Source organism: Bubalus bubalis, chromosome 3 (assembly GCF_019923935.1).
Source record: "Bubalus bubalis isolate 160015118507 breed Murrah chromosome 3, NDDB_SH_1, whole genome shotgun sequence".
Lineage (NCBI taxonomy): Eukaryota > Metazoa > Chordata > Mammalia > Artiodactyla > Bovidae > Bubalus > Bubalus bubalis.
In genome coordinates, this window is record NC_059159.1 from 72,347,422 (window position 1) to 72,372,563 (window position 25,142).

Genomic DNA, 25,142 nt, shown 5'->3' on the forward strand with positions numbered 1-25,142 from the left:
CATCATGTAGAAAAGTATTGGCAATATGTGAAGTATTACTGACCCCTACATCTCTACTATTGTACATTCCATTTTGCTGATTTCAGTACAGGGCACAAGACCTGCAGGATTAGATTTAACAGTAAGTCATGACCAAGTTTTGGAAAAGGCAATGGCACCCCACTCCAGTACTCTTGCCTGGAAAATCCCATGGACAGAGGAGCCTGGTAGGCTGCAGTCCATGGGGTCGCACAGAGTCGGATGCGACTGAGCGACTTCACTTTCACTTTTCACTTTCATGCACTGGAGAAGGAAATGGGCAACCCACTCCAGTGTTCTTGCCTGGAGAATCCCAGGGACGGTGGAGCATGGTGGGCTGCCGTCTCCGGGGTCGCACAGAGTTGGACACGACTGAAGTGACTTAGCAGCAGCAGCATGACCAAGTCACTATAAAAAAACCCCACCAGAGTCTCAAAGATATTTGGGGAAGAAATAATACAAATTCTATACCAATTCTTCTAGAAATACAAGAGAACATTTTCAAATTCATCTTATGATGTCACATTATCATAGTAATAAAAACTAGACAAGGACATTACGAGAATAAAAAAATAAAACCCAGAACAATAACCCTTTATCAACACAGATGCAAAAATTCCAACAAAGTACCAGCAAACTGAGTCAAACTACATAAAAAACTAATACATCATAATTCAGTGGAGTTTTCCCTAGAATGAAAGGTTTAACATTTGAAAATCAATGTAATTACCATAACGAGACAGAAAGAGAAAACCACACTGCCATCTCAACAGATACAGAAAAAGCGTTTGATGTAGTACAATATCCATTCACAATAAAAATTCTCAGAAATTAGAAGTAGACGAGAACTTCCCTTAAGGGTCATCTTGATGTGGGACATCTATGAAAAATCTACAACTAAGATGGCACTTACTCAAGAAATACTGAATTCTTGCTCTCTAGGATTAGGTAAAAGGCAAAGATGTCTATACACATTACTATATTTAATATTTAACTAGTAGTGCTAGTTAATAATATTTAACTAGTAGTGCTAGTCCACGCAATAAGGCAAAAAAAAAAAAAAGACACAGAAGACAAACACAGTAAAAGGAAGAAGCAAAATTATTTCTACTCACAGGCGATATGACTGCTGATGTAGAAAATTCTAAGAATTTACCAAAAAAGTTATCAAAAAATGTACCAAGTAAATGGATTTTTGGCAAGGTTACAAAATAAAAGGTCAAAATACCAAAATCAACTATTCTATGATGCAAGAAACAATCTGGAAATTGAAATTAAAAATAGTATAAAAAAAGTAATACCAAAAGTATAAAATATTTAGATGAATTTAAGAAAGTATGTGCAAGACCTACTAACATGGGTGAGGGAAAATAAAGAAGACCTAAACAAATGGAGAGATATACCTTGTTTGTAGATGGGAACACTCAGTGTGAGTCAAAGATTCTTGATGGTAGCTTTATCCATATTTTCAACACAATCCCAATCATAATCTCACTACAAATATCCTTTTTTATAGAAATTGAAAGGCTGAGCTTTGTATTGGTATAGGACTAGATATAAAGTCCATGGACCATAATAGAGAACCCACAAAGAGTCTCACACATACACATTCAAATGATTTTTGATAAAGGTGCCAATGTAATTTAATAGGGTCTAGTGTCTTGACAACTGCTGACTATTTCCAAAAATGGTACTCTATCAGACAATCATGTGGGGGAAAAAAAAATACATCTAGATCCTTACCTCACACATACACAAAAACTAACTTGAAATGTTTCACACACTCAAATAAATGTATGAACTTGTAGAAAACTTGAAGACAAAAATTGAAGAACATCAAGCAGATTTTCTTAGGACACAAAATGAAATGCATGAACCACAAAGGAAAAAGAAAAAATAAACATAATTACGTTTAACATTTGCTCTTTAAATGACAACAATAAGAAAATAAAAATGCAAGCCTCAGACTTGGGTATCTGTACATCCTCATATTTAAGGACTTGTATCCAGAATATCCACAAAACTCTTACAATCAATAAGGGAAACAACCCGATTAAAAAACAATGGGCAAAAGATATGACAGACATTTCATCTAATAAGATACATGAATAGCAAATGAGCATCTGAAAAGATAATTAGTCATTAGGAAAATGCAAAATAAAACTAGAGTGAGATGCTATTACATACGCACTAGGATGGCTAAACTCAAAGAGTACCACAAATAACAAGTAAGAGAATGCAAAGCAACTGGAAATCTCATATACTCCCGATGGGGATGCAAAATAGTATAGCCACTTTGGTAAAGTTTGGCAGTTTCTTACTTACTAGTAACCCTATAACTACTTTTAGCTTTGAGAAATGAAAACATATATCCACACTGAAACGTGTAGACAAATATTCATTACTTGAATAGCCAAAACCAGGAAAACTCAAATGTCCACTGACTGATTAACAGATAAATCAACTTTGTTATATCCATTCACTGGACTAGTTTTCAGGATTTAAAAGTTGCAAACTACTGATACATTTAGCAACACTAATGAATCTCAAAAATTTCATGCTAACTGACAGAAGTCAGATACTCACACTGGTCAGAATGGCCATCATCAAAAAATCTGCTAACAATAAATGCTGGAGATGGTATGGAGAAAAAGGAACCCTCTTGTACTGCCGAGGGGAATGTAAATTGGTGCAGCCACTATGGAAAACAGTATGAAAGCTCCTTAGGCAACCAGGAGTAAAACTACCATACGACCCAACAATCCCACTACTGGGCATATACCCTGAAAAAACCGTAATTGAAAAAGATACACGCACTCCAATGTTCACTGCAGCACTATTTACAATAGCTCTGGGACCATGGAAGCAACCTAGACATACACCAACAGATGAATGGATTAGAGAAGCTGTGGCACATGAATACAATGGAGTATTACTCAGCCATAAAAAGGAACACATTTGAGTCAGTTCTATTGAGGTGGGTGTACTAGAGCTATTATACAGAGTGATATAAGTCAGAAAGAGAAAATCAAATATCATGTATTAATGCATATTTATGGAATCTAGAAAAATGGTTTTGATGAACCTACATGCAGGGCAGGAATAGAGATGCAGACATAGAGAACGGAGTTTGAACACAGTGGGGGAAGGAGAGGGTGGGACAAACGGAGAAAGTAGCGTTGAAACATACATATTACCATCGTAAAACAGACAGCCAACAGGAAGTTGCTGTGTGACACAGGGAGCTCAACAGGGTACTCTGTGACAACCAAGAGGTGTGGGATGGGGTAGGGGGTGAGGGGGAAGGTCAAGAGGGAGGGGACATAAGATACTCATGGCTGATTCACTTTTTATGGCAGAAGCCAACACGATATTGCAAAGCAAATATTCCCTGAATAAAAATAAACTTTTTAAAAAAGTATATATTGCATGATTCTAGTTATATAATGTTACTGACAGAATACATACTCATGGTTGCAAGGGACTTGGCAGTGAGGAGAGAGATTTAACTGCAAAGAGGCATGAGAAAACTTGCTGAGATATCAAAAATGTTCTATATCTTGATTTTGGTAATGATTATACCACTCTGTAAACTTCGTACAACTCAGAGAGAACTCCACTTTTAAGAAAGTTTTTACCTCAATAAAGCCTATTTAAAAAAAAGAAGAAAAACACTCTCCTATATACCTCAACTTTACTGTGTGAGGATCAAATGATACAGTTAGCTGACACTCGAACAACTTCACGGCGGCTCAAGGTGTTGACCTCTCTGCCCAGTTCAAAATTCAAGTATAATTTTAGAGTTGGCCTTCCAAATCCATGGTTCTAAATCTATGGATTCAGACAACCACGGACTATGTGATACTACATTTATTGGGGGGAAAAAAACGCACATAAAGTGGACCCACACAATTCAAACCCCTGTTGTTGAAGAATGTAGTTAAATTTAGCTGAAGTTGATACACACTGATGCTAAAAGCTTTCTTAAAGGCCATAAGAATTTGCATGATTGTTTCAAAATTTTATAGGTCTCTCAGATATCAAGGCCCTCAAGCTTTGTTAGTTCAAGCTTCAGTTCCTCACCTAAACAGATACAGGGACTTCCTGGCGTGTGGTGGATGGGAAACCGCCTGCCAATACAGGGGACATTGGGTTCAGTCTCTGGACCAGGAAGACTCCACATGCCTCAGAGCAACTAAGCACATGTACCACGACTTGTGAGCCTGCACTCTAGGGTCTGCAAGCTGCAACTGCTGAGCCCACGTGCCTAGAGAGCCTGTGCATCGCAACAAGAGAAGCCGTCACAGAAAGAAACCCGCGCACCACAGCGAAGAGCAGCCCCTGCTCGCTGCAACTAGAGAGCGCCCATGTGCAACAATGAATAGCCAGCGCAACCAGAAAATAATAATAAATACATGCAGCAACCGATGAATTAACAACAAGAGTTGGCAGGAATATTCCTTAAGGCATAAAAGACTGTGTAATTTAGTAAAAATGGTATTTATTCCATTCCCTCTGAGTCTTCTTCTGCAGGTTGCTATTTATAATACTGCCTACTGCTGAACTTTAGGCTATGCTATTTTATCAGACACAGACACCTTCTGACTCTTACTGGGGTTATTTCTTCTTCATTTTTTCCTGTAGGTTTTTTTAATATAAAGAAAATTTACTTATGTTAGGTAAGAAGTATTTCATAAAACTCTTGAAGGAATATTACACCTTAAGTACAGACTTTTCTCCATGATCTTAGGAAGCAAGAACAGGGAAGAAACAAAAATGAAAACTGCTGAGGGATGAAAAACCACACTTGTGCCTAACTTTTTAAAATCACTTTTGTCAAAGCTTTTGGTAGAATAAAGTTTTTTAAAATAAAGTTTCTACTTTAAACATAGGTGGAAGAGAAATCCTGTTTTATACTGAAAATCAACCTTCTTAAGTTTAACAGCAAAAATGTATAATCCCATACACTGCATGTGAGATGCTAATAGCCCTGGTAAGACATTAAATATCAAAAACTATAGAAAACTGATTTTTCTAATGACAAAAAGTGTCCTCTGAAATTATTTTCACTCCAATTTTTCACAGCTCTCACCAAAGTGAGAAAAATGGGTGTTCAGATATACAGCCTGGATTTTTTTTACTGAGGAAAAGAAAGGTAACCGTATGTGTTGTATTTATAAGAAAACAGTTTGGCAACAAATTGCTGAATGTAGAAGAAAATGAGAATAAAATAATTGCTTTGAACCAGAGGATAGCATCTGTTCTTATTCTTCAGAGACAAGGGAAAATCCTAAAATGTACTTTGCAAAAACATTTATATTTGAAAGGACATTTTCTCCTAATAGAAACTAAAGCTCTAAACCTTTTCAATTTGGAGTTCCAACTTACATGCAGAAATCTGCCATATTTATAGACAGATAATAGCCTTCATAGTGGAGCTCTACATGAGCTAGTAAAATTCATCAGGTAGGAATTGATAAGGTCTTGTTAGATAAGCATTAGAATTATATTTGGTTATAATAGGATAATACCATAGTCTGTGACTTATGCCCAACCAATACTACTTTTCTAATATAAATGTAAATTCTACTTGCTTACAGGAGCTTTATTCATAATTGCCCAAACTTGGAAGCAACCAAGATGTCCTTCAGTAGATGAATGGATAAACTGTGGTACATCCAATGAAACATTACTTAAGCACTAAAAAGAAATCAACTATAAAACCATGAAAAGACATGAAAGAATCTTAAATAATTATTATTAAGTGAAAGAAGCCAACCTGAAAAGGGTACATATTATATGATAACACTCTGGAAAAGGCACAACCATGGAGGCAGCAAAAAGATCAGCAGTTGTCAAGGGTCAGGGGATAAAGAGGGAAGGATGAATAGGTAGAGTACAGGGAATTTTTAGGCAATGAAACTAGAGTGTCATCTTCTGACACTATAATGGTAGATAATAGCAATTACATTTTTTCAAGACCTATCTGAATGTACAAAACCATTTATACCTAAAGTAAATCGGGACTCTGGGTGATAATGTAGGTTCATAAAGTGCTAGATGCAAAGAATACCGGAGGCTGTGTGTATGTGTGTGGAGGGGCAGGAGGTATATGGGAACTCTATACTTATAGCTCACTTTTGCTGTGAATATACAACTACCCTGAAACATAAAGTCCATTTTTTTTAAAAGGTATATTGATATTTTAGTTGGTTTCTAGTGTCAGGTCTGAAGTTCTCTAATCAGGGAGAGGATCAATATGTACAAAACTTTGTAAAGAAATTACTGTAGTTAAACTAAATATGTAGTGCTTTTATCCTTCGTTTTATTTTATGGTTGTTTGATTTTTGGCCATGCTACATGGCATGTGAGATCCTAATTCCCCAACCAGAGGTGGAACCCATGCCCTCTGCAGTGGAAGCATGAAGTCTTAACCACTGGACCACCAGGGAAGTCCCTATTCTTCATTTTAAAGATAAGGAAGAAAGGGAAAGTGATCTGAATTCAGCTGAAACATTTCTAAAACTGGTTCAGAGCTTCTCTTTATACAAATTCTTACATTTGGAGAATAAGAGTCACGAGGGAGGGGTAAAATGCACACTTGTTAAATGTACTTAGCTGTTTAAAAACAGAATGGAGTTTGACAACTAGAAAAGATACTTGGAAAACATTTGGTCAAACCCCACATCTTATAAATAAAGAAAATGAGGCTAAGCAAAGTTATGTGATTTGCCCTGGAACACAAGGCTATTTGACAGAAGGACTAGAATTTTGGCATTCAAAAGTTTAATGGTCATTTTCCCATTATACCACTATCATCCAAGAAAAGAGAATTGGGGTAAATTTCTTAAAACTCAGAGATGACGGTTTTTTTCTTCTTTTATTTATTTACTTTTTAAGGGGACATGAATCTAATTAGGGTATCTATTTAGCTGATAAGCACACACTAAAGCATTGCCCATTTACCCACTTATTTTGCCAGCCTGATTTTCTCCAGAGGTCACCTAAGAAGAAATCATGTCTTAATAATTCTCACACCCCAAGAAAATGTTTCACCCTGAAAGTGAATATAAAACCTACATGTTTATTACTAAAGCAAAGACTATGTATGCTCCCCACCTTACCATTGTTAGTGAGAATTTTGAAACTTGCCCGATCTCTTACAGGGGTAAAAATCCACTCGGGAGCAGTTATGACTCGGTGAAAGAAGCTACAAATAACATGCTGGGAAATTCAGCAGGCACTGTTATTATATCCTGTTTATACTGTCATTTTTCCTATCAGTAGGATATTATTTATACAGACCCCACCCATGAACTTCTTGTTTATCTTATTATAGAAATCCTCCAAATCTATAAAAAGAAGCCTCTGTGTTTTGTTTCTGGAACAAGCACATGTGTGGTAATTTTGCACCTCACTACACATTTTTATTTAGCATTTCCTTTTGTTATGCACCACTCGTTCTCATTTTTACCCAAGGTTGATTTATTTCATTATGTCACATACTGGAGTTAAACTTAACTGACTCCAATCTAGGACAGATTCCAGAGCACCACATCTTTTATGTTGGGGGAGATTTCATCAGGTAGCTATTCTTCTAAGATAAACTTGACTAATTTGTTTAACAGGCAGAAAAATGTGCCAGTATATTAATCAGGTGCCCCAGTGAGTGAGGCCCAAGTGCCTAGAAGCCTTTCTAACTTTGCCTTCTTTATCTCAGCTGGGTCAGTTATGAGGGCTAAGCTTTATACTAGTTCTCACTAACTTACTATTCTCTAGCTAGATCTCTTTTCTGGAATGAAAAGCATTGCTTCTGAGTTTAGGTGGATGGTTAGACAGGCTGAGTGGAAATGTGACATAGTAATACATGAGAAATACATGAATTCAGTAAGTAGACCAAAGGGACAATGAACCAATCTGGTTATAAATCATCCTTGAGCCCCTGCCTAACATAAACAATTGAATTAAAGCAGATAAAAGAAAAATGCAAATCCCTTAAGGGCAGAAATTCATGCTGCATTTGTTGAGTAAGTAAGTATTTCCAGAGGGGAAATATCACTGGACAAAGTCACTGGATAAATTTTCACATGTATACCTTGTGTTAGCTTCACTAGTACTCCTTTTCTAGGGAAACATGAGATCTTCAGAGTATGTGTGTGCAATGCTAGACTCTTTGAGAATGTTTAAGAAGATCTCTGCTTTTAAAGACTACTACTCTAAAATGCGGAACTGAAATGAAGTTTAACCTCTCAGGGTGGTAGACTAGGTGTATTAATTTCAGGCAAAAAAGAGAGGTCTACATGGGCTACAGTGATCAAAGAAGTCAGAATGAGGACAGTAACAGAAGTACTGTTGATAAAAGGTTTCCTGCTGGCTCAGTGGTAAAGAATCGGCTTGCCAATGCAAGAGACTTGGGTTCGATCCCTGGGTTGGGAAGATCCTCTGGAGAAGGAAATGGCAACCCACTCCAATATTCTTGCCTGGGAAATCCCAGAGACAGGGGAGCCTGGCGGGAGATAGCCCATGGGGTCACAAAGAGTCAGACATCACTCAGCAACTCAACAACAACAACACTGATTAACAGGAATTGGTAAGACCACGGTGAGCAGATGAAGGCAAGCTAGGCACAGTCAACGACTGTGAGCATCCAGGCGAACAGATACAGAAATGGCAAGTAGCTGAGTCCAGCTAGCAAGGATACTGAAAACAAGATGGCTATAAACAGCAGGTTGGAGTAGATTATAAAGAACTTCATTTTCCATACAATGGAGAACCAAAGATATATGAATGAACCCAAGCTTGGACTAGGAATGAACAGGAGGAAGAGGCAGTGATATCACTTGGGGTGAGGCAGAAATGAGGGGAAGAAGCTTTTAATGGTACCAAATCCTATGATTACAGTGGCAAAGTCCACGAGTTCTAACAGACAACACGTGGAAAAATTTCAACTCTTGCTTTCAAAAACAAGAGATGGCATCATGACGACTGTCACTGACTGAGACAATGCTAGACAATGCCAATCCATGGCAGTTAATGTCAAGAAAGCTCACCAGTTTCCTAGAATACTACTTCTCATCGCAAATCACCTGGTGATCTGGTTAAAATGTAAATTCTGATTCAGTAGGTTTAGGGTGGTACATTTCTAAATGTAGAAATTTCTCTAAATGGAGAAATGTAAATGGAGATAGACAGATGTACATAGAAATGTAAATGGAGAACTGGGTACATTCTCCCAATACCGCTATCCCACGGACTACATTTTGAATGGCAAGATGCTAAAACATCTTTAATTTCCCTTTCAAAAAAGGCAGTATTTGATGTATGGTATAGCTAATGCCTCAGATATGGCAAAGAAATTCCTTTTAGAGGTACCGTATTATAATTTGCATCAACATCTGATGGATTTCAAAGACACTATTTTAAAGGTCCAAGATGATTCAAGATTCAGGGTATTCAAGAGATTCAGAAATATTTCCACTTGAGCAAAATCAACTTTATCATGCTGTTTATAACACTATAGTTTTGCCTTTTTTTTTCTTTTTTAGGCTGGCAAACTAGAAGATACTATTGCTTCTAATCTTGGGGGCTGAATTAAAAGTCCTGAGAGACAACTGATCTTTCCACAGTGCATATCAGTGGGTTTTGATAAAACCCACTTAAACTGCCCTTATAATGCCCTTAGCACCACACCTTAATCCTTGAAGATAAAAGTAACATTTTAAGCATCCTATTGAAAAACAACTGAAGATTACAAAAATTAGATTCATCAATAGTTCTAGAGGAAGGGACATGCCTTTAACTTTTTTTTAAACCATGAACAGAAATATCATTTATAAAATACTTTACTAGTGTAATATGTTACACACATACTAAGACAGGGTGACCTTAGATTCTTGGGGTGAAATTTAAGATTTCCAAAATCTCATGTTTCATTTTTAACCAAATGGTCAGTAATAACATTTGAGGAAAATGAGCTTCGATATGTATCAATGTCTAGAGAACAGAAATAGCATCTTAAAATTGGAAGGTGCTGTTGAAGACCAGATTCAACTATTTCAATGTATTAATAGGAGAAACTGAGGTGCAAGTGCTAAAAAGGCCAAAGTCACAGAGAGGCTACTGGAATGTTAAAAAAAAGAATGGGAGGAACAAATTAATTTTTTTATCTGTTAATATACAACATACAACAATATATCAACTACAACATGTGTGTAGTTGAAAGAGTTTCTAGTTCCTCCCATGACTAAGATATAGTTGATTTTACTAAGCTCTTAGAAATTATTGATATCTGAGAAAAGAAGACTACAGACCAACAAAGAAAAGACATGCTACCCCCCAATTCAAGAACTTCATAAAAAATGCAATCTGAATAGAGAATGACACATATACACCACATACTCAGGATGGGGCTGCTGTTGGTTGGGTAATGGGATGGGATATAAAAAAATAAAGAGAAGACATTGGTAATTCTTATCTTCTCAGTTATGGTTTGAGAATATACATTTTCTTTCACATATGAAAAAGTGGTTAAAACACACAACTTCCTTCACTCCCATGAATCTTTTTTTTAATTGGTAAAATCAAGGAGTAGATTTGGAGGACTGTAAAGCTTTTAAAAATATGAAATGTAGAAAGCAGTTGGATGTGCATGTGTCATAAGCTCTGTCACAATTACAAGAAAACCAGAGAATCCTTTTTAGTCATAAAATAGGGAATTTTGTGCTTTTTACAAATGCTGTAAAATTTACTAGCACAAGATAAAAAAAAAAATCACTGGAGAAGTTCCAAGATATCGGAGACAATGGGTTTTAAATCACAGGCATACATTATTATGCCTAAGTTGACAGATCTGCACTGCAATGCAGAAATGCAAGCAATATTCCAACATCTGCACTAGAAGGCAGAGACTAGACCAGATTCCAGAATAAAGGGCTCGTCAGCTCTTACCTGTTACCTGTGCAACAACTGCTTGGGAAATCCTCCGATTGGCAAGAAAGGCTTTGATTTCCTCTTTTATCACACTGCTGTCCCTCCTAACAAAAACAGAAGACAAGACCAACAATGTATGTTGAAGGTAGAAATCCTCATCTTTGCTAAGAAAGGTGAAGCAGAGAGGTGGGGAGAACACAGAAAGAAAGGACACAAAAATAAAGGTAAAACAGACCGAGCTTGTGGGAAAATATGAAATTAAAACAAACCAAGAAACACCATTCAAGTCCTAAAACAGCACACCATCAGACAGACGCTTTAGTGAATGCCACAGTAGATGTAAGTCTCATACCAGAGATGGTTAATCGCATGCTGTGTATAATTCACATTAGGAACAAGCTGCCATATGGTATATGCAAATTTTCATTACTGGGGAATGAATGTATCTTATACAGACAGAAATCCTAGAAAAATAAAAAGCAGCAGCAACAACAACAAAAATCAGTTGTGAGTAGATTGTGGTTTTGCATGTTAACTATGCAACTGCATAAATCAGTTCAGTTCATTTGAAAACCTCTGTCAAAGGAACAGAAACCATCATTCTCACAACTGCTAAAATGCTGGCCATTTTAAGGCGCTTTTTTGCCTTTTAATTTGCGTTCTTTGTCCTTAATAAACCAAAAAAATTTTTACCAGGGCAGGCTGAATATAAAATTTTAGTATAAAAGACACATTAATGTTCTAATACATGTAATACACAGGATACTTAATACTTAAAACTATACTATATTCTATTCTATACTATATTCTATGATATTACATATCATAGACCTAATTTTTCCTCCACTAAGACTCTTATAAATTTTTACTTATTTAAAAGTCCAAGAAATTCTCAAAAAGATGAGACATTCACTAGAATGACAATGAATGGGAACCAGGACAAATGTAATATTGCAATGAAAATTATACCTAAAGCCTTAAAACTAATCAATTTCTCTTTGAATGTTCAAAAGAATCACACAAATGGATTTTTTTGTTCAAGCTCAAAATAACTGAATAGTGGTAACTTATGGTCTAATGCAGCTGATCAGCAAACTATGGCCCATAGACTAAATCTGGCCTCCCATCTGTTTTTATACAACCTATGAGCTAAAAGTAGTTTTCATGATGAACATTTGCAATCAATTTGAGACAGGGAATACTAACTTTGAACATGAATTGAGCAAAATATTATCCCCTTCTCACCCAAAAATTCTAATATTCTCTGTAGGCCTGTATCTTAAAGATGGTATTTGATGATCAATTATTATTCTATATTGAATTTTGCAAATAAAAATTTGTGATCATTTGCTTTCTCTCTTGTATATAAGTATCTATATCATGTCCTCGATTTTGCCTCTTGCCCACAAAGTCTAAAATGTTTTCCATCTAACCCTTTACAGGAAAACTCTGCGGACTCCTGATCTCAGACAAAGGGACCATGAAATCTTTATACATTGCTTTGTGAAGTCCTGCAAAGTCCTGACTGGAGCTCAAGTCTCTCTACAGATCATCTGGAATGAGAAAAGTAAAGTATCCTATCCCCAAAGAATCAGCAGTGATTTACTCAGAGCAGATTGGCAGTCCTTTGCTGAGGAGGAGCTAAGTGCTCTGTTGGTGAATTTCATGCTCCCTTTCAGGAATTCTGGAAAAGAGCAGAGAAGTGATGGTAGGGACAGCTTCCAATCTGGAGCTCCACAGTCTACTCTTCATCCACTGGTTGGAAATCCTAATCAAAAAGATTCCCAGAGGAAGAAAATAAAGAATCAGCAGCCTAATCCAGTACTTAAAGCTTCTCATACTGATCTAGATACTGGGCAAATTCTTTCCAAAATGCTTATTCATACTGGAAACATTTCTTTGAAAAATATGCATTCGTAATTTGAAATTTATATATCTGAAAGAAAAGGGCACAATACATTTAAAGGTCAAAATACCCATCTACATTACCATCTGGCTCTCAAATATCCAACAACAGTCAGTAGAGCAAGAGATAAACTTCAGCAGTATCTATTTCAATTGGTTTATGTAAATAAAACAACCAAATTGTTTGGTTTCTGATACAGATGCAAAATTAAGCTGAAAAAATTTAAGTAAAGCATTGCATTCCAATGTACAGAATATCCTTCTAGGAAAATGAACACTGAATTTAAGACGGTATTTAGTAAGGTTAAATAAAAATGAGCTTTTGTGGGGAAAATGATGAAATGGTATTTTCTTGACTATTGATTTAAATCAGAATTTAAATCAGTTTATTTAAAATCAATTTCTCCTCGAATAGAGACTAAGTCATAAGGAGGAGATAACACTCAATTATTCCAATAGGGCACATCCAGTTTGTGAATTATTCACAGCCCTGCGGTATGATATTACCAAGCACTGCAGCAAGACAGAAGGAACCCCAAAAAGTCTGCAAAGGAATAGAAGTTCATTTAACCCTCTCAGAGATTCTATTTTTAGTTACGTGGGAAGTTTCTAAATATCCATAATGAGTTTAAAAAACTAAAAATAAAAACCTCTTTATTCAACTGCTTTACCAGAAAGAAGCTTTTTCAAACTGAAGAAAAACAAAACTTAAAAGATAAAGGGTGTGCTTGGGCAAGTCATTTAATAAAGCTGGTTTCATCATCTGGTAAAATAAGAACAATAATATGCCCCCTACCCCATCACAAGGCTTTAAAGATTTTTCTACAAGCAATGAAATTAAAATTAAATGAAAATTATTATCAAATGTGTGTACCTAATATATAAAATTTAAAAATTCTTCAGTGTAAGACTTTTTGAAACTGTAAAAGCATTATATAAACAATGACTATCATTTTATAATACGCCAGAGAGAACTCCAGGAAAAAAAGAAACAAATGATCTGCTATAAGTACGTAAGACTGAAGTTAACATCTGTATTGGGTATTTTAAGGCACCATGAAAAGATTTCTATAAAGTCATTTTAGATGCAAGTGTTCTGTCATTTAGTTGGTTTCACTAGGTGGTTCCAAAATAGTAACAGCATTTAACCTTCTCTTACGTATTTCAAAAACTTCCATCCTACTGGGTTAAACTTGTTCTCTAAACTTTCACATATTCCCCCTCATTCATTCCACCTTCTTTAACAAACGACCTGCCACTCCTAATGTCCACATCATATCCTGTGAAATCACCGATTTCTTGGTGTGAAAATTCCTTCATTTACTCCAAATTTGTCTCACCTCTTACGCCTTACTTCCTCTGTCTAAAATTCGACATCTTTAAAGAGAATGTATCCATTTTTCCACCCTTATAAGCTCTCACTCTCCTCATGATTTCTACTTCTCCAGTCTTAATGGAATTAAAGTGAAGTATAGGCTGATCTTTCTTTGATTCCATAGTTTTCTTCCAAGATAAGCTACCACTCTACTTCTATCTAATCACTTAGATACACTCAGTAATGCCTCTTCATGAAGTCACCTTTTTAAAAGACATCTTAAAATAATAATCACCATCTAATCAGAGAAGTTTTCTCTGATCCTCAGAGCTAAAAAAAGATTGTTTCTTCTAATACCTAACTTTAACCACTTCAAATATACATACCAATATATTACATGCAATTCTGTATTATAGTAGTTCCTGATCTGGTCTTATCTCTACTAGCAAAGTCCTTGAGCACAAAGATTGTGTCTTATTCATTATGGAGTTTGCATATATTAGAGCTTAATTTGTTCCATAAATGAAAAAATCTGTAGTTAAAGATAAAAGGTTATAAAATGGAAAACCTGATGTAAATAATTAATTAAAAACAGCTCTAAATTCCTAATGTTAAATGTCTAAGCTTCCCAAAACAGAATGGAAGAGAGTTATGTATTTTAGCTCAAAATAGTAATGCTTTCTTTTCTGGAACAAAGGCTATTAAAGACTGAATGTTTAAAAGTTGTATGCTTTAAGATCATCCAAATTTTCTTAGTTGATATACACTACACATTCTTTAAGACCTCTTAAAAGAAGTCATCTATCTCAAGACTTTCAAAGGTGGAGCAATACCTACCAATACAGACTATTTCACTGGTGTAAAAACATAACTAACTACACAAAAATTCTTTCACGTACGAATAGGAAACTGCTCCCTTTAATTTCTACTAATGGAGAAAAAGCATAATTTAGAAGCTTACAAGATAATGTTAAAATCTACTCTGCAAGTGTAAACACCACGGTAACTGAATACTATGTCCTACAGAACATAAATCCCTACCTACACAAGTAAATAATCTATCAGGCATATAGATAATCAACTCGGAATAATGTCTCAGAATCCTAGATAAAATACTAAACACATGAAATTTAATATGTGGGTAGTCAGGAATAACATCTTTTATATGACAAATTAATTCTGATAAACCTCATTTCAATTGTTATTTTATACATTCACAGTAGGACAATACATTTTGATATACACTATTAGCAGATATACATATACAACTATATATAAACATATATACTAATAGATGCATTTTAAAAATATTAACATGTAAAACTGGTCTTTATCCTAGCTCTTGGTTTTAAAGTCCTTCCTAAAATGTTACATTCAACAATTTGCTGAGAATCCACATTCTAGTTTCCCTTTGATTTTTTCAAAACCCTGACCAATCCAAAAATGGAAAAAGTAGCAGTTACTTTCTTTCAAATTAATCAAATTAAAAAAAAAAATTCTCCTTTGTGTACCTTGAAATTTTTAGGAGTTTAGTTTTTGGACCCAATGGATTATGAGATTTGAAAGCTAAATCTTAGAGTTGAGTGCTCTGGAGGCTGGGTAATGTGAGCATGAGCGAGGTGAATTACATGTGACATATGTAGGAAAGGAAGCAGGAGGCATTTAGGTATCCGTTCTCCCTACCTAGAGTACAACCCTCTATATCATCAGAGTGTGGAGTGGGCAAAGGGGAGTGGAGCCCTATGTGGGCACAGGGTTCTCAGAAAGATTCGCTGCTCAAAACTCATTCTCTAACATTCGACCAAATAAAAATTCATTAGGCTACCCAAGGGAGTGACTTGAAGTGACAAATATCACTTGGGGGGAGAGTGGAGGATAAGTACATTAAGGCTTTCACACTTTGTCTTGAGTTATATTAATAATCATTCCTAAAATTTTATTGAAATCTACACACATGAAAAATGTATTTACAGAAGCAACAGACACCAGTCAGTGACAGACACACTGGTAATAAAGACATGGGTTAGAACTGAGCTCTGCCACTTAAGTTTTCTTGGGTCGAGTTATTTAACTTTTGTGTATCTCAATATTTCTGCTCTACCTCACATACTGCATGGTTGTGATAATTAAAAGTGAAATAGTCATGCAATAAACTTCTCCCTCAAACCTGAGGACTGTGATTATTTGTAAACTTGAGAAAAATGAGAGATGGGCTCAAAGGAAGAGTGAAGGTGTGGGTGAGGGTGCAACGGCAGAGAACCACAGAGCGCCAGAAGGATCCATGAGACTGCTAGATGAGTAGAGGACAGCACAGGAGCAGTTCTAAGAAAGAAGTCATAAAATATCCTACCTATGCAACAAGGGGCAGTATGTAAATTAAGTACTGGTAACAATTACAAACACACACATACATACACATATATCTAATGATGAAACTTGAATGTGTGTACTTGCTGGATTTAAGCATAAACCCTGTTGTCAAGCTTTTAGACCCTTATATTCAAGTTTTAGACTCTGGACAATCTTCCAGAGACTTTTGTTAAAAATTAACTTTTCCCAAACTTCCCATTAGTCTAAAACACATCTGGGAATTAACTAATGCTTTTCAAGTCCACTAAACCTGATTAATTACAGCAACAACAACAACAAAAAGGCTATCATCCTAACAAATTTTATTGTTGATATCCACTCTGCTTAGGATAATTAAAAACTAACCTCGTTACATGTTAACTATTAAAGTAATTTCCGTTTGCCCAAATGATCCTCTCTCTCAATCTTAACAGTGATAGAGATGTTAAATTCAAAATGAACATAAACTTCGGCCAGCTGTTTAAGCAAGGAAAATGAATGAAAAGCCACACTGATGTTTTATACTTTTAAGCTTTACAAAGCTTAAATAACAGGTCCTGTAGGCACTCTATGAAACCATTTATTACAGGAATTACATTGGAATCTAGATACAACAGTCCATTTAGCCCAGAATTCCCTATATGGCAGTTCCACCCTAAATGTAACTTCAGGACAGTTTGTTCAAAAGATTATTTTACCTCTGTGGTACTACAGACCTTTCAGATGGCAATATTAAGTCACCATTATACTATCTTAAACTCCTACAGTCTTATAGAAGAACTATAACTCATAATTATAAGTTAAAATTTTATTTCTGACATATTCCTGCTACAGTTTCTTTCATATAAACCACAACAAATCTATCTGCAGGCTCTCTTCCCTAGTACAGCAGTGCTAATCTACCGAAAATAATGCTTTTATCTCTTTCCTACAAACCTCTTAAAAAAAATCCTTTAATTTCCATCATGTTAAACATAAAATCATGTACATGTAATTCAAATCTGTCCCAAACCTGTACTGGCCTCCCAATATACTATTCTTGTCACCATATATAGCCAATCTGCAGTTCTTAGAAGACTAAACATGTCTTGCCTTTTCTACCTATTACTATTCCCTTAACTTTAAATAAAATTTCTATATTTCAAAACAGAAGCTATCCTTTAAGGTTTAGCTCAAATTCATTTATTCACTTGACATAATAAGCCTTTAGTATGTCCCAAGGACAGTTCTAGATTCCGGAGACACAAGAATGGAAAGCACAGCAGTGCTGCCCTCAAAGTGTCTCAGCTTCAGGGTGAAGCCCTTTAATTACCTCTGTTGAAACTGGACTTCTTCAGGGTTTCAAATTCAAGGTGCTTACACTTATCTTAAAATAGATGACATTAAATTTGTGTGTGTGTGTGTGTGTGTGTGTGTGTACACAGCACCTACTGCAAAAATCACAACTTCAGTTTCTTAGGAATAGAAACCATGTCTATTTTTCTTAAGAACACTGCTTTTTAAATAATAGATGCTCAAAATTAGTTTGTCAATTAGTGTGTTGGAGGGAAAAATTAAGAGTATACATATTATTACAAAAACATCCTATCTCTCAGAGAAAGTACTTAGAATGCAATTAAGGCTTACAACATATTTGTTAGCAATTCATAAAATTCAGAAGTTAGAAATTAGAGCCATAAAGAGAAAGCTAACCTTTGCTTAGATAACAGAATGGAAAAGACTTATAAAGCAGTAAAGAGAAAGAACTTAGGTAGAGAAAAAAAATTTTTTGAATTAAAAACATAAAAATTTTAATTTTTTCTTTATCACCAAAGGGGAAGAGGGAAGCCACAGTTCTCATATGTAAAGAGCTGAAATACAGCTTTATTACTCAAAATCAGTCTAAGCATATAAATATTTGGAGGACTCTAAATAAGAAAGAAACTAACCTCATTAATTCCTCCACTTTATCATCTACATCTAGGTCCTCTTCTGAGGCTTCAAAACTGTATGACCTCTGACCCATGCTGTTGGCATGGTAGCGAGTTGGTGACATCTTCCCATTGGACGTGGATAATCGCTCGTTATTCTCCCTCCCGTTCTGATTGGTAGTACAAGGCTGTGGGGAGGTGTCGTAACTATTGCTAGGTGACGGGGACATGCCCGAATGCTGGGTCTGCGTGGAAGCTGTAGCTGTAGAGGAAGATGCTGGAACATTGTTGGTACTATTCCCATATGAACTTCCTCCATAGCTGGACCTTCTTCCAAACTTGTCGCTATGTTCTTGATCAAGGCGGTCCAGAGTTTCCAAGGCATGGAGAATTTCATGTTTAGTCATTCCAGTACGCCGGAGGCGCTGGAGCAGATCTATCTGCTCTATGGTAAATCTGGGTTCATCTGTATAGTGAGACATGGTTTCCAGCAAACTAAAAAAAATAAAATAAAATAGTCCCTTTATTTATAATATCTACCAAAGAATGTATCATTATGTATTGAGAATGAACAGACAAAATATTTCTCTATCAACGTCTTTACTGAAAATGACTAAGACATGATTAAGGGTAATATTTTGTTTTATAGGCAAAACTGACCTAGGAATTCTGCAACTTTTATTTGGCATAGACAAAAACAATTTGGTAAGCTTAGCCCAAGTAAATAACTAACAACTAGCAAAAATATTTAAATGGAAACGTGATGGGGCACATAAAAAAACTTAATAAGCACCATTTCACCCACCACTTTGCAATTTCATGAGTATTTCATCTCTGTAATGTATTCTCTCTATATAGTTATCTCAAGAAATGGATCTTGGGTGGTTGTGTCCACAATGACCTATTCATTTTTCATAGGAAACTGCTTCCATATTACGCTTCCTTTAACTAACAAACGGTACTGCAATGCACCAGAAAGTGCCTCAGAGTCGACGACAATATTAAGTTTAAGGGAATTGTCAAATATCATAAAAACTCTCATCATTCGAATTCCTTTCTTATAAAACTTGACTTTTGTACTGAAGATTCTTTTAAGTGGGAATTTCTTCTATTTTTATGGTTCTAGTGCCAAATAGGTTGCATGGCATGCAGCAGGCTCTCAGGTGTTTGCTGATGAAAATAAATGTCAAAGAACTTTCTCATCCTTTCCAGGTAAACTTCTACTCTGAATCAGTTCTCCTAAGCTCTTGGAGATAGTTTCTCTATCCCTCTACAAGAGGCTTCCTTGGTGGCTCAGAGGGTAGAGTCTGTCTGCAATGCAGGAGACGTGGGTTCGATCCCTGGGTCAGGAAGATCCCTTGGAGAAGGGAATGGCAACCTACGCCAGTATTCTTGCCTGGAGAATTCCATGGACAGAGGAGCTTGGTGGGCTACAGTCCATGGGGTCACATGGAGTCGGATATGACTGAGTGACTACCATACACACACACATATCCCTCTATAAAAATTTATTGAATATTCACTCTAGGCCAGCACTGGGCAAGAGTTTCATGTCATACAATCTCGGTTCCTCATAACAACACTCTATGGTAATTTTTTTTTAGTACTACACTGACTGACGACTGTTGAGGAAACTAAAGCTCACAATGGTTTTGTATCTTGGAAAAAGTCTCATTAAGACATAGGAAAAAAGACTTAAACCTAGATCTTACTGACTCCAAAAGCATGCATATATGGCAGAAATTACTGGAATCAAATGATACGGGACACAGGCTTTTGTCCTTTTTTAAGTTACCAAGTTAAACCACTTAGACAAAACCACCCCACTGAGGGACTAGGGATTCTAGTAACAGCTTTTTTTAATATTTAAAATCTTTAGTCCATATAGAATTTGTATTTACTGAATGAGTGTGAAAGGATTTGAGCTTTATTCTTCCACAAAAGGATAGTTCACTTCTCCAATACGCTTTATCGAGTAGTACATCTCTTCCTCTCTGGTCTGAAACACCAACTTTATCGTATACGAAAACTCCACACGAATCTGTATCTACCTTTGGAGTGACTGTTTTGCCTTCCAAGTCCTTTTAAAAAATAAGCAGGCAGAAATCTATACCTTTTACGTGAAGTCATTCTAGTTTTAGAGATCAGCTCATTAAAAATAAAAACAGACATTCTGCGGGCCTAAAATAATATGCAGGTTTTTGTGTCCATGGGCCACACTGTCTGCCTTCTGCCTAATCACATTTCCTTTTGCTCTCTTCCAATATTCATTTGTGACAAGCTATTCGACATAAAAATCCTGTTTTCATGATTATTACATTCTTTCCTGATTGTTTCCTTCCTCCAAGATTTTATAATGAAAAATTTTAAACCCACAGAAAAGGTGAAAAAAAAGCTGACATACACTAATCATCGAGATTTTACCATTAGTATTTTACTTGCTTTACCACATAATCTATCCATGCTCTATGAATCCCTCTATTCGTTTCATTTTTTGATGCATTTCAAAATCAGTGACAGACATCTGTATACCTCTCCTTAAATCCTTCCACATGTAGATCATTAGCTAGAGCTCAGTATTTGTTCAGGTATTTTTTTCTATTGAAGTAAAATTTACATAAAATAAAATATGCAAATCTTACATTTACCATTCTTTTGAGTTCTGAGAAGTACATCCACCTGTGAAATTAAATCCCTCGGAAGATACAGAATATTATCATTACCCAGGAAGTTCCATAGTGCTCCTTCCTGGTCAGTCCCCATTCTCTCTCCTCAGAGGCGACCACTGCTCAGATTTTTTCTCATGACAGAGGTTAATTTTTTCTGTTCCAGAACCTCCTACAAATGGAATTTCTATGTACTCTTTTGTGTAAGGCTTCTTTCAGTATGAAGTTTTTGAGATTCATCTATGATGTTGTATGTATCAGCAGTTGATGTCTTTTTATTGCTGAAGAGTACTTTATTGTAGGAATATACCACAGGTTTGTTTAGCTATTCTATTTCAGACGCTTGGAATGCCAATTGCCGGCTATTCTAAAGCTCTGGCTATTAGCTGTTACAGTTGTACTCTACTAACTTCCTTGTCAGCTTCGTATATCTGCCCCCCTTCCCCATCCCCAACCCATAATATATCATTGACTAGTTGGGTGAGAGAGAAAAACATAAAACGTTCAACCAGAGTAATTCATTTATTTTTTCTCCTGATGTCAACAGAAGAGTATACCTTGCTTAACATAAATGCTCTACTATTAAAATAATACGCAGTACTGGTAATGTTTTGTTTCATGCTAGTTACGTTACACAGGTGCATAATATGTGAACATTCACCAAGCTGTACAATTCTAATTGGTACATTTTTCAGTAGGTATATTATATTCAAAATTTGTTGAAAAAGCTGTGTAAACATTTTCTGAATGGCTTATAAGAGACACTTGACACTATAGTTTTATCTTAACCCTCAGCCCTTGGTCCTTTCTAGTGTTTAGTAACATATTAGTTTTTAATCCCAGGAAGTTCTTTTTAAAAGTAGCTGCCCCTTAGTAAGCCAAATAATTTACCCTTTAACTTACTGATTTGGTAAATTCAGGTTTCTATATATTCTTTTCTCTTGAAAATGGAGTTGTTCACTGCTAACTTTAGTCTTCATGCTTTCAAAACATGTCATAAACAGACCTTATTTTATATATGAGATGTGAAGGACTGTTTTATTTTGCAGACAAAAAAAAAAAAAAAATCAACCATGATATTTTCCTATCCCATTTATATCAGAGCTAATAGTATTCTATATGTAACTTTTCAAACCTCCCTCTGTATGGGGCAGCACTCTGTATATTAGTATAAAACTAAAATGAATCATGTGAATTTAACCTGTTAACTGAAAAGTATCCACCATAAAGCTTCTATTAGACCAACCAGAATTAAAGATTCCACAGTATCTAAAACAATGTATTTATGTCATTTCAGAGTCATTGATTATGGGAACCACTTTATTTTTTGCCATGCTGCATAGTTTGTGGGGCCTTGGTTCCCTGATCAGGGATCAAACCCGCTCCCTCTGCAGTGAAAGCGTGGAGTCCTAAAGGCTGGACCACCAGGGAATTCCCTACGGAAACCCATTGTAAAAGTGGTTAATTCAAAAGTCATGAAAGAAGATAAAAGAAGGCACCTATTATTTTGTCCACCCAGAATGTCTGTTTCCAACCACATGTTCTTGGAAAGGATGAAAGTGAAAAGTGGAAGTGTTAGTAGCTAAGGTGTCCAACTCTTTGTGACCCCGTGGACTGTATCCCGCCAGGCTCCTCTGTCCATGGAATTCTCCAGGCAAGAATAATGGAGTGGTTCCCATTCCTTTCTCCAAGGAATCTTCCTGACCCAGGGACTGAACCTGGGTCTCCTGCATTGCAGGCAAATCTTTACCATCCAGGCCACCAGGGAAGCCCTGCCACTCAAAATGCCCTACCTTCTGGCCAACAGTGTGGGCACACAAGGAAACAGTCATGCTCTTCTCAAAATATGCAGGTTAGAGTGGCAGGAAGATGGACAATCACTGTAACTGTGGTCAGCTGCAAGAAGATGTTAGTCTGGTATATTCCTCACCATGTAGAAGGAGCTGGTTTGTAGGAAAATAAGGCAGGCATAATAAGAAATGCAGGGCAAAGCGGAAAACTCTACAGTATTCACATCCCTTGTTCTAGGCATTCCTAAGCCCCTACTACATCCCTGCTCTTCTTCTTATATTGTTGTGTAACAGCATGAAAGTGAAAGTGTTATTAGTCACTCAGTCATATCCAACTCTCTGCAATCCCATGGACTGTAGCCTACCAGGCTCCTCTGTCCATGGGATTCTCCAAGCAAGAATACTGGAATGGGTTGCCATCTACTTCTCCAGGGGATCTTCCTGACCCAGGGATTGAACCCAGGTCTTCTGCATTGAAGGCAGACTCTTTACCATCTGAGCCAACAGGGAAACAGTTTAAGTTCACACAGACTTCCCTTTATGCTTCACTTTGTTTAAATTAGATGTATGTGCCTTGCACCAAGAGAGGTTCCTAATACAAAGACATACCTAAAGTAAAAAGATCTACAATTGCTAGAGCAAAATGTATGACTGCTCTAGAGCAGAGTGGGATAATGAGCAGGATCAAATCATACATGTGACATTGAAGGCACAATATTTTATTGAGAAAATGCCAAGATTAGAAGCTCGCTTAGATACTGAGAACAATATTCCAATGTGCATTAACATAAACAAAGGCACACATCCTGTCATTTTCAAATTTTATTTCTTACAATTCACCTAGTTTAAGCACATCATCATGAGATTATGGCAATAATGACCTAGAAAGGTCATCTATGTCCATGATACCAGCAATTCTTTCACAACAGAAAAAGATAACATGTAAAAACTGAATTAATTTTCCCATATAACACAAGAACTGTTCACAGGATAAGGAACATCTTTCACTTTAAATTACTCATCTGAATGCAGACTCAGGCCAACAATAATTGAAAATGATGTGAGAAGAATTTCGACACTGTAATAACACAGACAATGTTTAAGGCATAAAAGAACAATTAAATTCAGGAATTATGGCTCAGTTCACAAAGTGACATTCTAAAATACCATACTATTAAGGCTATAATAGTAAACCCTTTATACAATTAATTTTATCTCTACCTGTATATGTAAACCCTTCTTGAATAAGTCTTGAGGTTCAGAACAAACTTTAACTAAATCCTAGAAACATGTAGAGGAAAGAAGGTTAAAGCATACGCAAATGCCTAATCTTGAAATCATTTGTGCAAAAATGACAGAACCACCTTACTTGTAAAGCATCAACAGCTAATAAGATTTTACTGGATAACAGTATTTTCTTGAGCTGGACTCTGCTGTCTTTATCTTTTTATCTAGAATGACTAGGCAAAATATGGTACAGTCATATATTAGTTTTGTTATTCATGGTATTTATTCCATGATGATTTAACACATTATAGAGTCAATCATAATATTAACCAACTAAAGACATACTAAAGGCTCTTTGTACTATTTATGGCACATTACTCTCACAACTATTATTACCATCAAAGGAATGGCAGTTTTAAAGTAAGAAAATGACAAGAGTAAGAAATGAAGATTTGCTGGGGACTGAGCTTACAATATGGAAAAGTGATTCTGTAATTCAAACCAATGGGAGAACTGACTAATGCAAAAGAACAAAGGCTATCACTATAGGTAAGAGCATAAAAATGTTCTTTTCAAAATATGTAGATTTTGAGAAAAATAAGATTATATTCAATTTATAATTACACTTTAATAGTTCTTAAATTACCACTAATTAAGGTTGAGATTTTTAAATAATAGCCATCTATATACAATGGGGAAAATAAAATCCAAGTAAAAACATGAAAGTCTATAGAGGGAGATTATAAATTAGGTGTGGAATCAGAAAATAGGAGACCATTTAGACAAAAATAATTCAATTAACATTTACTGAGATTTCTCCAGTGGCTCAGTGGTAAAGAATTTGCCTGCGTATGCGGGAGACGTAGGTTCCATCCCCGGGTCGGGAAGATCCCCTGGTGAAGGAAATGGCAACCCACTCCAGTATTCTTGCCAGGATAATTCCATGGATAAAGGGGCCTGGTAGACTACAGTCCATGGGGTTGCAAAGAGTCAGACATGATTTAGGGATTAAACAACAACATTTACTGAATAA

General features: G+C 36.0%; 1 protein-coding gene across 18 annotated transcripts in view; it reads right to left on the reverse strand.

The window, feature by feature from the left end:
• Nucleotides 1–25,142, reverse strand: part of HMBOX1 (homeobox containing 1) — a 195,810-nt gene that overhangs the window by 89,755 nt on the left and 80,913 nt on the right. For 17 of the 18 annotated variants that reach the window (XM_045165013.1, XM_045165007.1, XM_045165003.1 and 14 more), the window contains exons 3-4: nt 18,445–18,921; nt 10,966–11,051 (exon numbers count right to left, since the gene is read on the reverse strand). In XM_045165013.1, coding sequence (XP_045020948.1) covers nt 10,966–11,051; nt 18,445–18,921 — 563 coding nt within the window. Of the gene's footprint in view, nt 1–10,965; nt 11,052–18,444; nt 18,922–22,885; nt 23,033–25,142 lie in introns of those variants that run through there. The other variant, XM_045165004.1, reaches the window with a different exon arrangement.